Here is a 14415-nt window from a genome sequence, read left to right as displayed (position 1 = left end):
AAAGAGGAGAGAAAGAGAGTCCAAAAGACTCACCCGTAGTTGAAAATTTTGCACGAATAAACAAAAGCTTGTGGCAGTGGGAGTGGGAGAGGCAGAGGAGTGGCAAAGAGAGGGGCGGCTATGGATAGAATTCGAAATGAAATTTTTACCCTAGAATTTCAGAAATTGCTACTTTGCAGTGGAAAAAAAAAGAAAAAAAAATGAAATATAAAAATTATTAAAAATTATTCACGTCAAAACATCTACCCTCTCGAGATCACGGAGAGCCATGTGGAAGGTATAAGTCCCTAACATCCACAGGGTAGACCCGGTAGAGCACGAGGATAATGCTTAGGCCTTTTTTCCGCATTGACATCATCTCCGTCAACTTGCGAAGACACCCATGGCTCTCCACGTATTGCAGAGACATTAGGGGGACGGATTTTTGAGGCCGTCAGGTTGCGAAACAGCTCCTCTTCCATCAATTTGCCGATTGGGAGACGTTCGCCGTCCCAAAATACCATGCCCCAACCGCCTTAAGCTACTGTATACAGTGCTGGAAAAAGGTGGTTCGTGTATCGGGGCCCCAAAAAATCAAGAATATTTTGTAGGCAAAGTTTTTTTTTTTTTTTTTCCACAGCACTTTCGGTTGATTTTAGATTCCAGAATCACGAGATGAGAGGAGGGAGGAGGAGGAGTTGAGAGATAAATGATAAGAGAGACAATGCGAGGGAGATGCTACAGTTATTGGATGGAGAGACACCGCAAGGGCAAAGGCGATGACAGAGTGACCGCCTCGCGGAGAATCGAGCTAAACAGCTTGTCGCAGTGGGGTTGGGAGAGGGAGAAGAGTCGCAGAGAAAGAGAGGCGGCTCGGGGAGAGAATTCGAAAATGAAAAATATACCAATTTGAGATTTTTCGTGGTATTCATCCTCATGAACACCAAAGTAATTTTCTTGTGCAGGGCATATTTTATGTACATAACTCCTCTGATTAAGAAATGCACTAAAAATATCCAGCAAAACAAAAAAAGAAGAAGAAAAAGATTGTATGTATTTTCCATTTTCGCGCTAAAAGAATCCGACAATGTAGATAAAACCGTTAAATGCAGTTGAGAGTGTTTCTCATTCTCGCTCCATGTCATGTTACTTCAACCGCACTCTGGTTCTTCACAAAATGAGCTTCCCCTCTCACTCTCTCTCTATTTCCGCCACTATCGCCGCCAATGCCGTCCCCCTTGCCACTCCCGAGACTGACCCCGTTCCTCTGCAATTCTCGGTGCTTCGCAAGATCGAATCTTGCAGATCCATTCAAGAGATCAAACAGTTTCACGCCCTCGTCATCAAATCGAGGCCCCTTCAGACCCAGTTCGTGTACAACGCCATTATGAGAGGCGTTACGAGTTTCAGGACCAGGTGCGGTTCCTCGTTGGAAGCAATTCTGTTGTACAGAGAGATGCTTATGAAAGGACTGGTGCCCAATGATTATACCATCCCGTTTCTTCTCAAGGCTTGTGCGCAGGAGTATGCTCTGAGGGAAGGGGAGGAAGTTCACGTGCACGCCATCAAGACTGGGCTGTTGGGTTCTAATGTCTACGTGAACAATACTCTGATGAGGGTTTATGCGGTCTGTGGGGTTATTGGAGCTGCTCAGAAGCTGTTCGACAAAAGTCCCCAACGGGACTTGGTCTCGTGGACGACGTTGATTCAAGGATATGTGAAAACGGGGTCCCCAAGGGAAGCTGTCGAGGTGTTTTTTAGGATGTGCGAAGCTAATTTTGTAGCTGATGAGATGACGCTGGTGATTGTGCTCTCGGCATGCGCTATGTTGGGAGATTTGAGTCTAGGGAAGAGGATTTACAGGTATATGCATGAAAATGAGGTAAAGAGAGATGTTTTTGTCGGCAATGCTTTGGTGGACATGTTCCTGAAATGTGGCGATGCGGATCTCGCTCGCTGGGTTTTCAGCGAGATGCCCGTGAAAAATGTGGTATCTTGGAATTCGATGATATTGGGACTGGCTCAGCAAGGAAAATTCAAGGAAGCGTTGGTTGTATACGAGGAAATGCAAACCCTAGGCATTAGGCCCGATGATGTTACTCTAGTTGGTGTTTTGAATTCTTGTGCTAATCTTGGATTGCTTGAGTCCGGGAAGTGGGTTCATGTGTACATCGATAAACATATGATTAACGCAGATGGATTCATAGGGAATGCTCTGGTTGATATGTATTCAAAATGTGGAAGCATAAGCCAAGCGCTTAGAGTTTTTCAAGGGATGAAACGCAGGGATGTCTATTCTTATACAGCCATCATCGTTGGTTTAGCAATGCATGGAGAAGCAGCACATGCTTTGGAAATCTTTTCTGACATGTCTCTGGTGGGCATTAGACCGGATGAAGTAACTCTCCTCGGTGTGCTTTCAGCATGTAGCCATGCAGGACTCGCAGACGAAGGACAGAGACATTTTGAGGACATGTCAAGAGTTTATGGCTTAGAACCTCAAACAGAGCATTATGCCTGTATGGTGGACCTTTTGGGTCGTGCTGGATTGTTAAGCGACGCAGAAGAGTTCATAAAGAATATGCCGACTGAACCCGATGCCTTTGTTTGGGGGGCCTTATTAGGAGCCTGCAGAGTTCATGGGAAAGTTGAGCTTGGGGAACTTGCCATGAAGAAACTAGTGGAAATCGAGCCAGAGCGAGATGGTGCGTATATATTGATGTCAAACATGTATTCATCTGCAGACAGATGGCGAGATGCGTTAAAATTGAGAAAGTTCATGAAAGAAAAGCATGTGAAGAAGACTCCAGGTTGTAGTTCCATTGAACTTGACGGCATAGTTCACGAGTTCAGGAAAGGCGAGAAATCACACCCGAAAAGTAAAGAGGTCTGCAGATTTCTCGAAGAATTTACGAGTCACTTGAAGAGCTTTGGGCAACAAGACAAAATTGCATTTGCTTGATCTTGAGGCATTCGGGCGCTTGCCAAGAGAACTTGAGAAAGGGAAAAAGAAAAATCTGTCATTTAAGAAAGAAATACAACAGAAAGTCAGCTGTGAAAAAAGTTGAACATAAAAATCGATCATGGAAGCCTATCTAACATTTCTGGTTGTGTACTTCATCAGGCACCAGATTCTATACTTTGGCCATTTCTTGCACTGAATTAATCACCGCGACTTCACTGACAATGACATTAACTTATTCTAGAATGCTGCAGAGTCAAACTACATTCATCATCTACGACACAAGAGCTCCAACTTGTGGTGAGAATGAAGATGCATGCTCTCAATGCCATTTGAATCATTTTCGTCTGTTGAGGTCTCTAGAGGATGCCTTCCTCGTGAACTTGCACTCTAAAAACTTGGCTTGTCAGTTTACACAGGAGAATCTCAATTCGATATCCCTAATAGCATTCTATGGATTACCCTTTGAGCACAATCTGATGTGCTCTGATTCCAAAGATGTAGAATTTCTTTTTGTATATTATATGGATGGTAATTTTCTCACACCCCATTTTCTTCACAATTTTAAAAATTTTAAATCACTTGCATAGTCTCTCTCTTTCTCTCACAAATTTTTCCTTGAAAATGAGAGAACAGGTTAAGCTTATTTTATGAAACTATTCGACCAATTTTATCTTTTGCACACTCAATCGTGTGTGCCTGAACTAACAAAACAAGAAATGATTGTTAATCTGTTGTTTATACCCCATATTTTTTGCTTTATTTTATTTGTGAAGCTAAGCAAATGGCAGACGAGAAGTTCAAGAAGATTTTTGACTTCCCGAGATCTTCTCTTCCTAACGGCCACATTAGCCAAAAGATCAGCTTCCACCTGATCCTTTGCTATCTTCCCCAACAACCCATCTCTCTCTCTCTCTCTCTCTCTGTGTTTGCCTCTCTTTTTGTCAAAACTTTCCATTGTCACATTACTTCTTCCACCTTTTTCAGCACCTCTCGTACACCAGAAGCTTACTTCCTTCAAGCTCTCTCTCAACCTCTAATCTAAGTCTTCATAATATAGGTGGGCCTCTATCTTGTGTCCTCTTTACTTCGGTTCATTTGTTGGCGACTTAGCCGTGCGTGTTCAAATGGAAGATTTCAACTGACGGTCGCTTTTCAACCTAGTTGCCCTAGTTGTTGTCTTCTCCAATGAAAGTTTCCATCTCCATTTGGCCTTCTGACCTTTCTATATGAATGACTTATATGCTGTCTAAGAGTTCCTCCAAATAGATACAGCATAGCTCTTGGTTAGCCGAGAAAAATCGAATTTAAGCACATTTTGTGAGTCTATGATGTGAAACAATTTCATGGTTGAAATGCATTACCATTCATCTGCTCGACTTGGAATGCATATGCAAATGTTGTATATTTGAACTTCATGGGATTTTGACCACAAAAAAAAAAAAACCTTCATGGCATTCTCACTTTTGTCTTCTTGTATGACTTCTTAGCTGAAGAACAGAGAGACCAAAATGCAGAAGATGGTCAACAGAAGAAGTTTCGACTCATCCTTGTGAGCACTTCACCCTTTGATTTTACTCTCTCTCACACACGCGCACGCGCACACTACATATCGACATTAATTCACAGCTCTATCTCGACTTTCTTCACTCGTCCCCTTGTTTTTCAGGTCGTCCAAGTTGAGTGCGCCATCTGAACTTCAGATTCTTGTTTGCGACGAGCCCTTCACATCCAGTAAAGTGAGGAAATTTGTCACAAGATTAATCTTAGATCACATAAACTCATTTTTGCTTTTCTCTGTTGGATCAATGGTTATGGCCTAAAGCCTAATGTGAAAACGACTCCGATGGTCTACCTTTTTGATCCTATGAATTGCTGATCGCGATTTTACTGTCCCATTGTTTTATCAGGAGCTTCTAGCAGCAAAATCGGCAAAACTAGCTGCACTGTTCGAGGAAAAAGATTCCTACGAAAAGATATCTTACTTCCTTCGAGACATCTCCGCTGATCCCAACACCTTTGAGCTAGTGGCAAGGTTCTGCCACGGGTTTGAAGTCCAACTTTCTACTGAAAATGCAGTACCCCTCATTTGCCTTGCTTCTGATCTGGAAATGACTGAAACTCACTGCCCCAACAATCTTCTGAAGAAGGCCATCGATTTTCTCAAAGAAAGAGTCCTCCCAAGCTGGAACGAGACCATCAGGGCCCTGCGACTCTCGGAGAAACTCCTACAGCAAGCTGTGGATCTTGGCATTATCGAGGCCTGTTTCAGTTCCATTGTTGCAAAGGCGCAAGTCGACCCCCGCCTTCTTGGAAAGCCAATTAAGGCTCCCAAATTGGATGAGAGCAGTGAGGGAGAGGAAGATGGGGAGTGTAGACCCAATGCAAGGAGAAAGCTTTTTGTTCTCGACTGGCAATCAGAGGATTTAACGACTCTGCCTCTGCAATTTTATGAACCAGTCATTAAAGCAATGAACCTACAAGGCATCCCACCCGGATATGTGGCGGCATCTCTTTGCCAATACGTGAAAAGATGGATTTGTTCCAGCCCAACAGGAGACGAAACCATGTCAATATACAACAGGAACTCTCAGAGGGAAGTAATCGAAGCAGTGGAGAGACTCCTGCCTCGCGAGCCAAGGCTTCTTCCATGTACTTTATTGTTTCAGATGTTGGACTCTGCCCTTACACTGGAAGCTAGTGCTGACTGTAGAAATGGATTTGAGATCAGGATAGGGAGACAACTCGACCAGGCAATGGTAAATGACCTCCTAATACCCTTTCGGGGCTATGCCGGAGAAACACAATATGACATTGGTTGTGTCAAAAGGATCCTGAAAAGTTTCTACATGAACTTCACTTGTCCAGATGAATCAGGTTTTATCAAAGTAGCAGATCTCATTGAAGAGTTATTGGCAGAATTAGCAAGCGATGTAGACTTACAGGTCAATTCGTTTCTCGCCCTGGCTGAGATGTCGCTTGCAGCATCAATTCATACAAACTCCGACGGAATATACCGCGCTATCGATATTTACCTGGACAAGCATAGGTTCCTGACGGAGTTGGAGAAAGAAGAGGTGTGTCGTGTACTGGACTTCCAGAAAATGTCTCCTGAAGCCTGTGAGCATGCGGTGCGAAATGAAAGGCTGCCATTAAGGGTGGTTGTGCAAGTGTTGTTTACTGAGCAGTTGAAGCTACGAGAAACAGTCGTGCAGGAAGTAGTAGTGCACAGTACCCAGGAACGATTTGGAAAGGATGGAGAGGAAGAGGTGGAGGAAAACCAACGGAAGTTGAGTCGTACCGAGGAAGAGTTGAGGATTGAAATGGAGAGGATGAACAGCAAGGTGAGGGAGCTCGAGAGAGAGTGCAGCATGATGAGGAAAGAGATGGCAAATGGAAATGGCGGCAGTCATAAGTTGGAGAAGAGGGGGAAAATTAGTATGTGGGGAGAGATAAAGAGGAAGTTTGGGTGCATGAGCAACATGCATGATTATAGTTCTCACGTGAAGAAGAAGAAGAAGGTGCATCCTAGGCATGGCTAATGGTTTTTTGAATGTTTCACGTTTTGGGGTAAAAATGGTTTTTTCCTTTCCATGGATATAGTGGTTTTTTGCATCCTCAACTAGGCTTGGTTACTATTCAACTGACTGCGATCCTAGTAGCGTTCTCTGGTTCAAAGAACTAATCTTTGGCGTGAATGGTAGGTCTATTTGACAGAACTTAACCAAGATTATTCATTTGGCAGCTAAGCTTTGTAGAATTTCACTGTCAAATAACTAATAGTTTGAGATTCTCTCTTTCACCTATATTTATTTTCTGGAAATATGGATGGTGAGTTCATCGGATGGAACCTCAAACACCAACAGAAGCTCATTGTGGTAATGTGCCATTGACAAGGCTTTCAATAAGGATTGTTCTACAAATTTGTCCAGTTGAATGAGTTTTCCCTGCAAAAATAGTCAGAAAAGTGTCCTTATGCTTCATTGCAATCAATACATAAGCATGAATCAATGGTATATTCAACTTTGTATGCTGTGTCAAGTTTCACAAAATACATACTGTCACTTTCCACACTTTGAACCAGAAGATCATCACATCATCTTACATAACATGAAGGCTATGTCAGTGTCAGAGATCTCAGCCCTTCCACACAAATATTAGGACAATTCCCGTCACATGTCGGCAAAATCTCATTGCACTCGGTTTCTATCTCGCCGCTAGACTCGAAACAGATTCACAACGTGAATTACGAAGCAAAAGAAAAAGTAATCTTCGATGAAATCACCTTTACTCAGTTGTCTCATCTTGATCTCTAACAAATATTGACAGCTATTTGCACCATATGCATCAGAAATGTGTGACATTAACCTTCACAAAAGGTTCATTTACAAGAGGAAGCCCCAAGAGTCAATGGCATCTCGCTTTCCCTTGAACCGATCGACAGGTCGTGATCATTCAGCGTGCTTGAAGTCGACCCCGTGTTGCTATGAGAATGATCGCCCCCGTCTTCTCCATTTCCCAGAGCATCATTATTGAGCCCTTCAACACCTGATTGATGTCCGTTTTGCTCCTCATTCCCCATCACAATCACAGCGCCAAAATGGACGCGCCTTTGCTCGTCATCATCGTTGTCCTCGCTGTGAGGGGAATCTTTTGCTGGTGACTGCGGATTATTCACGGGCGCTGGCACCGGCGCCACAGCAGTGCTATTTACACGAGCGGAGAACCCTTTTGACGGATCATTTGCGGGTCTAGGCCGGAAACAAGAGTAGAGATAACCAAGAAGCCAAAAGCACCATGGAATGGCCTCGAGGACTATGCCGGCGAGGTAAAACCAGCTGTTGGATTCGGTCTCGGGAAGGAAAATGTAGAGGCAGAGGAAGACGCCACCCGTGACGACGCACAGAAAGAAGAGGCAGATGACGGTCTGGACCCGCGCATCGCCATCCCTTTCTGCCATGGAAATCTAACTTAGATGGCTAAATGTTATGAATACGAGTAAAACCAAGAACATGAACCAAATTACAGACGAGAAATGGTCGACCCTATATTTGTTTCTTTCGCTAGGATGGTTGCCGGAGTACGACAAGGCGGTGTCGGCATCTCATGGTGGTGGTGGTGGTGGAGAGAGAGAGAGAGAGGGAGGGAGGGAGGGAGGCGATCAAAGCGGGAGTTTGTTGATTGTTCTTTGCATGGCCGCAAGGGGCAATGCTATATATACATATGCTAAACGCATGAATGCATTCAAACAGAAGAAACGAGAATTAGAAATGGATGGTTGCTTCTTAATAGACAAGTAATTTTCCACGAATAAGAAATGTTTAATTCCTCCACTAATACTTCTCGTATAGTAAATTATCAAAGTAGCAAACAATCACAGGACATGATTTTTGTACAACGAGCTAGCCCGTTTCATGTAGGTTAAGCAATATATTGCCAAATTTACGTGTCTCCGTCGTCGGATAGGGTACGAATCTAATTTACAAAAGAAGTATTCTGAGTAATCAGGCAAGCTCATTGGGCACCAGCCTATGATGCTTTGATACTATTTATAAAGATCCAGCCTATTCTACATAGTGATTAATCACGTGAGATTGGACTTTTGAATGGTAAACGTTAACTTTTATATCACCAACCTCTCCCAATCAATGTACAAACATTCCTATTAGTGATTAGTAAATTAGTATAAATAGAAACTCGATACGATTAGTAATTTATCTTATGACGAAGACTATTAACTAAAGAAAGCAACTACTGATACGTTTATAATAAATAATAATCACACTAGTACCTTCTACTTTTACACAAATACAATAACACCGCATTCCGTAACGTACTAATTATAGCCGGTATAAACATCGCCTGCGAATTTCAACAGTGTTTTGAGGTCACTCACCGTAATCAACTTGCTTATTATTTTAGGAGATAACGACACAAATGGTCCATAAAATTTTGATATAATATGTAATATAATTTATATACTTTTAATTTGTTCAATGTAATCTCTGAATTTGTACACGATGCAATACTTAAATTTTTAATTTGTTCAATGTAATATCTGGACTTCTAATTATTAAAAGAATTGGATCTCCTTGAACAATCGATGCTAGTTGTAGGAACGGAGGGAAAGCCACAATAGTTCAAATCGATGGATGAAGAATTCATTATCCACCTTGAACATTTTTATATAATTGAAGAACTATATTGAATATGTACCAAAAATATATAAATCATGTTGATTAATTTAAAAGTTCATGGATCATATTAAATAAATTAAAACTTGAGAGATCACATTACACATTAAATCAAATTTCATGAATCATTTGTGTCTTTATTTTTTTTTTCCTGCTTATTTTAGCGTTGGACCTTGTTTTTCCGCCTCTTTCAACACCACATCCTAGGATAAGATATTTTCTGCAAATATCGAGTGAAAAAATATCAAGAAACAGACAGGAGCAAGAAGCCATTGAAGCTGAATATGAGCAAGTGATTGCAGTATTACCCGGTTGGCTTCGTGCGAACGTCGTCTGAGAAACGAAACAATAGGAGAATAAGAGCGAGTTATGACAGAAAGTTGGATTCTTCCTTGCACATTATTCAAATGCATAATCGCGAGGCCGAGGCTTCACGACGACAACTTCAAATGCAGATTATCAAGTAGCTCGGAAAGAGGCGGTTCTCTTGACAATTTTAAGAGGGACAGCTTTTACATCGATAAGGGTGGCAAATTGAGAAGATTCAATCACAAAAAGGTCTCCAGGCAAAAGGGTAATCAGTAAAAAAATTCAGACTTTTTCTTTATTTTGCTCTTTTTGTCAAAAAATTTGACTAATTTTGACAAGTTTTGGCAGGTGGGTCTTTGAGAGGCCAAGGTTGGAAGTATGGCTCTGGGTTTGTGGATGGGATATTCCCAGTTCTGAGTCCTAGTGCTCAGCAAATTCTGAGTTTCGTTATGGAGGAAAATGGTGCTAACAGGGTCAATGCTTGTCTTGATACTCTCCCTCCAACTCATGCCACTTGGGATGATGTCATAAATGTAGCTGTTCAACTTCGTTTGAATAAGAAATGGCACCCTATAATTCTGGTGGGACAAAGTTTGGATCTTTTTCTTTAGATCTTTTTTCCCCCGGTGTTGTTTAATGGAGGATTCTTTTATGTACCATCTGCAAAAGCAATTTGAGTTGACCAAAGTTTAACTATGTTCAGAAATTTCATTTCTGAAGATTTTTAGTGGTTGGTTTGTAACGCCACAGTTTCGCTTCTGCTGTTTTTGATTATGGTAGGATATGTGATTTTTCTTCCGTCCTCTGCTGCCTTAGACACTAGTGACCTCACATCCATGGTCTGTATGTTCTTATAATTGTTCTTTGATTTGTTTAGTTGAGACAAAGTTGACTTATAGAGCTGGAAATTCTGCAACCCTTTAGTTAGAAGGGATATGCACAATGTTGTTTACAGGCAACGTCCGACTTTCCTAATGTTCTTGATGGTATCACAGATAGGTGAGTGGCTACTGCATAGGAGCTCCTTCCAGCCAGATGTCATCTGCTACAATTTATTGATAGATGCTTATGGACACAAGTCAATGTATCAGAACGCAGAAAGCACGTATTTACAACTTATTGAAGCTCGGTGTGTTCCTACTGAGGATACATATGCCCTTCTTCTGAAAGCCTATTGTACATGTGGCTTGCTAGTGAAAGCCGAGGCTGTCTTTGCAGAGATGAGAAAATATGGCCTTCCTCCAAGTGCGTTATGATAATATATAGTAAGTTGTATAATGGTAGAGTCATGGGCTAGCTGAGTTTTTAACTCTAAAGAAGACTTTAAATGAATGGGTTTGCACGTACTAGGAGGAAAGGTGTAAAGATGCTTTGTTGATTGGCATGAATTTCTTGTCTTGCTGAAAGTAATAAAAAAGTTAGGGAAGACATTATTTCGTTTTGAATGTGGTGCAGCAAATTTATATCTATATATAGTTCTTTGATGTTATCCATAAATTTTGTGGCGTAACTGGCGTTTGCTACTTTAAATATCCTTTTGCATATGGACAGAAGACAGTTCTCTCTCTTTTTTTTGTTTGGTCGGAGGACAGAAAATAGTTCATTAGGTGATGATATCACATTGTGTGAATTATTAAGGGCCAACATTTCTTTCATCTCATACTGAAAAATATATTACAAGCAGAAACATTCAGGTGAACTCAAAGATAAGAGTTATCTCATTGATTATGCAGAAGGCCTTGTCCCACTTATGTGAATCTGAGGAATCCACTTATACACAGTTGAATTCCTCTATTCACTGCATGGAGAGGTGTTAATAAACCCCTTAAAATTTATGATCTCCTAGTTTGTCCAAATTAGTTATTACGATAGAAGTTGCTAGTCTTTGAGACTCCAAAAATGCCTAGAACTCCTCTGTCCATCAGCACCAACACATAATTGCTGCCAGATGTGCTGTCATATTGGCTCGATAACATAAGGTCTCTATGCATCGTCTTAGTTGTGCGGTTCTCAGAGAGGTTTCGAATAGAAGTTTTGCATTTTATTGCTTCCATTCCACGATTTTATGTTTGGTTCTTCATATTTAGTCAGGTATGAACAGGACAATCTCATTCGAGCAGGTGCCACTGTGTATAATGCATACATTGATGGGCTAACGAAAGGAGGAAAGCCTGAAAAGGCAATCAAGATCTTTGATAGGATGAAGAGAGAGTCTTGCCAACCAACAACTGAGACGTACACCATGCTGATCAACTTGTTTGGAAAGGTGACTTTGATTGAACAATGCACTCATGCCTTTCAGCAGCTGTCCTGCTAACTATAGTCACATTAAGTGCAACACGCTTCCATTGTTGCGACTTCAACATTTACTTAAAGTTTGAGGTCCTCTTGATGCTGATCATTTTAAATGATTTTTATTACCTAGAGGAAATGTATGAGATCAGCTTGCCTCTCACATGATCCGCATTTGTTATTCCATGCTTTGTTCGTGGGGAATTCTCTGGTTGGTTATGTATATTCTTGTGCAGGCAAGTAAATCCTATATGGCCTTAAAGATGTTCAATGAAATGAGAAGTCAAAGGTGTAAGCCAAATATCTGCACATATACTGCTCTCATCAATGCATTTGCAAGGGAGGGGCTATGTGAAAAAGCAGAAGAGATATTTGAGCAGCTGCAAGAAGCTGGGCTTGAGCCTGATGTTTATGCTTATAATGCACTCATGGAAGCTTACAGGTGTTTATTTGATATGGTTTCTTCTCTTAAGTCTTTTGGTGACAACATCCTTTCCAAGCACTGAAAAAATTACGGTGAAAATATATATAGATAAGAAGGTAGCGACATGATAGTTAACCAAAGAATCACAACAAGAAAAATCTTGTAATCTCTGGTGCTTTAAGATTGCAATATATTTCGCCACATTGATTTTTGTAAAATTTATACTGTGGGTATAGATCATATAGAGACATTTCTAAACTTTAATTTATCTTACATTACTAGCGAGAATGCTAAGAAGGGTTAGATTGTATTGACGACAACTTCAGTAATTGATGAGTTGCGGGAGAACTTGGTTGCGTAATCTTCCAAATAAATTATTGTAACATTTGTCTTTTGCCTCCTCAAATCTATGGCCACAATAGAAATTCTGGTTTTCGATTACCCTTAATTTAAAGCTGAAGGAGTTCGTAGGGAGCATAAAAATATCTTAAGTTTGCACTTGAAGCTGCATTGTTCATGAGCCTTGAGAATTTCCTTTCTCTCACCATTTCTGAAATTGATTAGGTCAAATTCTTTTACAGCCGTGCAGGTTATCCTTATGGTGCAGCAGAAATCTTCTCGCTCATGCAGCACATGGGCTGTGAACCTGATAGGGCTTCCTTCAATATTATGGTAGATGCATACGGGAGATCAGGTCTTTATAAAGGTTAGTCGCAACTTGAGCTGATGATGCTGTACTAGATCATCTTCCAATGGTCAAGTCCATTAGGACCTACAGTTACTATAGTGTTGATCGGGTCTTTATGAAGGTTAGCAACTTGAGTAGATGATGCAGTGGTTATTTTAAGTTTGGCTATGAGGATTGAAAGTGATCCAAATGCTGTGAATGCTGGAATGGCATGATGTTTGCTCATTCTTCTACGGGAAACATAAAACACTTGGTGGGACAAAATTAGAGTGCATCTCTTGTGGAACTAGATTCAATCTTGTAAGCACTTGCCTGCTGTCCCCATCCTTTAGCTCACTCTTCTTTGGGCTTGTGGTTCAGATGCAGAGTCTGTTTTCGAAGACATGAAGCGACTAGGGGTAGTTCCCACAATGAAATCGCACATGCTACTTTTATGTGCTTACTCAAAAAGTGGCGACATAGCTAAGTGCGAGGACATCGTAAGACAGATGCAGCAATCTGGCCTCGAGCCTGATACTCATGTCCTCAACAGCATGTTGAACCTCTATGGCCGATTAGGACAATTCGAAAAGATGGAGGAAGTGTTGAATGCAATGGAAACCGGACCATATCTAGCCGATATAACCACCTATAACACACTGATCAACGCATATGCACGAGCAGGGTATTTGGAAAAAGTCGAGGAGCTTTTCCAGATGATTCCTATCAAAAGGTTGCAGCCGGATGTCGTGACATGGACATCTCGACTCGGAGCATACTCAAGAAAGAAGCTTTACAAAAGATGTTTAGACATTTTCGAGGAAATGATTGACTCGGGTTGTTTGCCGGACGGAGGGACTGCGAAAGTGCTGCTTTCGGCGTGTTCGAGCGAAGATCAGAGAGAGCAGGTCACAACTGTCATCAGAACTATGCACAAGAGCATGAGAACTGCTTTGCCTGTATAAAGGAAGCACGCTTCCTATAGTTTGATGAGGGAGAACAGCCTTGGACATGAGATGGCTGTGCAAGGCGTGATTTCTTGGTTAACATCGTCGGCGAGCCATCCTCTTCTCTGGTCAATGTTCCACCGCGGCCCGACTACACTAGCTCCAATAACTGTTTTGGAAATGTGTGCGGCTCTCTATAGTTATCGCTTAACTTGAAATTAAAGAAAAAGAACTGTTTGAGTAGTTCGATAGAAATTTTCTGCAAAGTTCGAGTATTGCGTTCTGTTTCGCTTCGCGGTGATACTCTTCTTTTCGTGATGATGACTTATTCTTTCTCAAAACAAATCCAAAATCAGGTGGTTCCTCAAAGGAAGCTGAACATAAGTACTTGAAACGCACGAAAATACGAACATGGTGGAAGAGAGAATTTTGCCTTAATGCTATTGTTTTCTAAGGCTACCAACTGAATGTGCAAATGTCGTGCTAGGACAATAGTGGTCTACCATGAGAGAAGCCCGGACGGTCACCACACGGAAATTTAATCCGATAAAAATTGGTAAACTACTCTAATTTAGGTTGGTAATTTGATGTAGTAGTCAGTATTCTTTTGGCTTGGGTAGTTGTTAGTAAACTAAAAATAT

At 41.3% G+C, this 14415-nt stretch overlaps 4 protein-coding genes across 6 annotated transcripts; 3 read left to right on the top strand and 1 right to left on the bottom strand.

Moving 5' to 3' along the window:
* Positions 1-1056: 1056 nt before the first annotated feature.
* On the top strand, positions 1057-4213 carry LOC115755405 (pentatricopeptide repeat-containing protein At1g08070, chloroplastic-like). Its single transcript, XM_030694785.2, has one exon. It carries the CDS (start codon positions 1118-1120, stop codon positions 2939-2941), a length of 1824 nt encoding a protein of 607 aa, XP_030550645.2. The 5' UTR covers positions 1057-1117; the 3' UTR covers positions 2942-4213.
* A 179-nt stretch (positions 4214-4392) lies between these two features.
* Positions 4393-6882, top strand: LOC115755442 (BTB/POZ domain-containing protein At5g17580). Its single transcript, XM_030694847.2, has 3 exons — positions 4393-4493; positions 4611-4680; positions 4852-6882. Exons 1-3 carry the CDS (start codon positions 4453-4455, stop codon positions 6481-6483), a joined length of 1743 nt encoding a protein of 580 aa, XP_030550707.1. The 5' UTR covers positions 4393-4452; the 3' UTR covers positions 6484-6882.
* Positions 6883-7284: 402 nt separating this feature from the next.
* On the bottom strand, positions 7285-8108 carry LOC115755418. The gene has a single exon (XM_030694809.2). It carries the CDS (start codon positions 7899-7901, stop codon positions 7323-7325), a length of 579 nt encoding a protein of 192 aa, XP_030550669.1. The 5' UTR covers positions 7902-8108; the 3' UTR covers positions 7285-7322.
* Positions 8109-9347: 1239 nt separating this feature from the next.
* On the top strand, positions 9348-13931 carry LOC115755429 (pentatricopeptide repeat-containing protein At2g35130). 3 transcript variants are annotated; one of them, XM_030694831.2, is made up of 7 exons: positions 9348-9709; positions 9793-10025; positions 10440-10573; positions 11536-11710; positions 11973-12178; positions 12742-12866; positions 13209-13931. In XM_030694831.2, exons 1-7 carry the CDS (start codon positions 9505-9507, stop codon positions 13790-13792), a joined length of 1662 nt encoding a protein of 553 aa, XP_030550691.1. In that variant the 5' UTR covers positions 9348-9504; the 3' UTR covers positions 13793-13931. The 3 variants fall into 3 exon arrangements, with proteins under 3 accessions (XP_030550691.1, XP_030550689.1, XP_030550690.1); XM_030694829.2 differs by having other exon boundaries at positions 10440-10689; positions 11532-11710; XM_030694830.2 differs by having other exon boundaries at positions 9349-9709; positions 10440-10689; positions 11565-11710.
* Positions 13932-14415: the final 484 nt, after the last annotated feature.

This window comes from Rhodamnia argentea, chromosome 9 (assembly GCF_020921035.1).
Source record: "Rhodamnia argentea isolate NSW1041297 chromosome 9, ASM2092103v1, whole genome shotgun sequence".
Classification (NCBI taxonomy): Eukaryota; Viridiplantae; Streptophyta; class Magnoliopsida; order Myrtales; family Myrtaceae; genus Rhodamnia; species Rhodamnia argentea.
The sequence above is the reverse complement of the archived record's forward strand: the minus strand, read 5'-3'. Positions and strand labels throughout refer to the sequence as shown.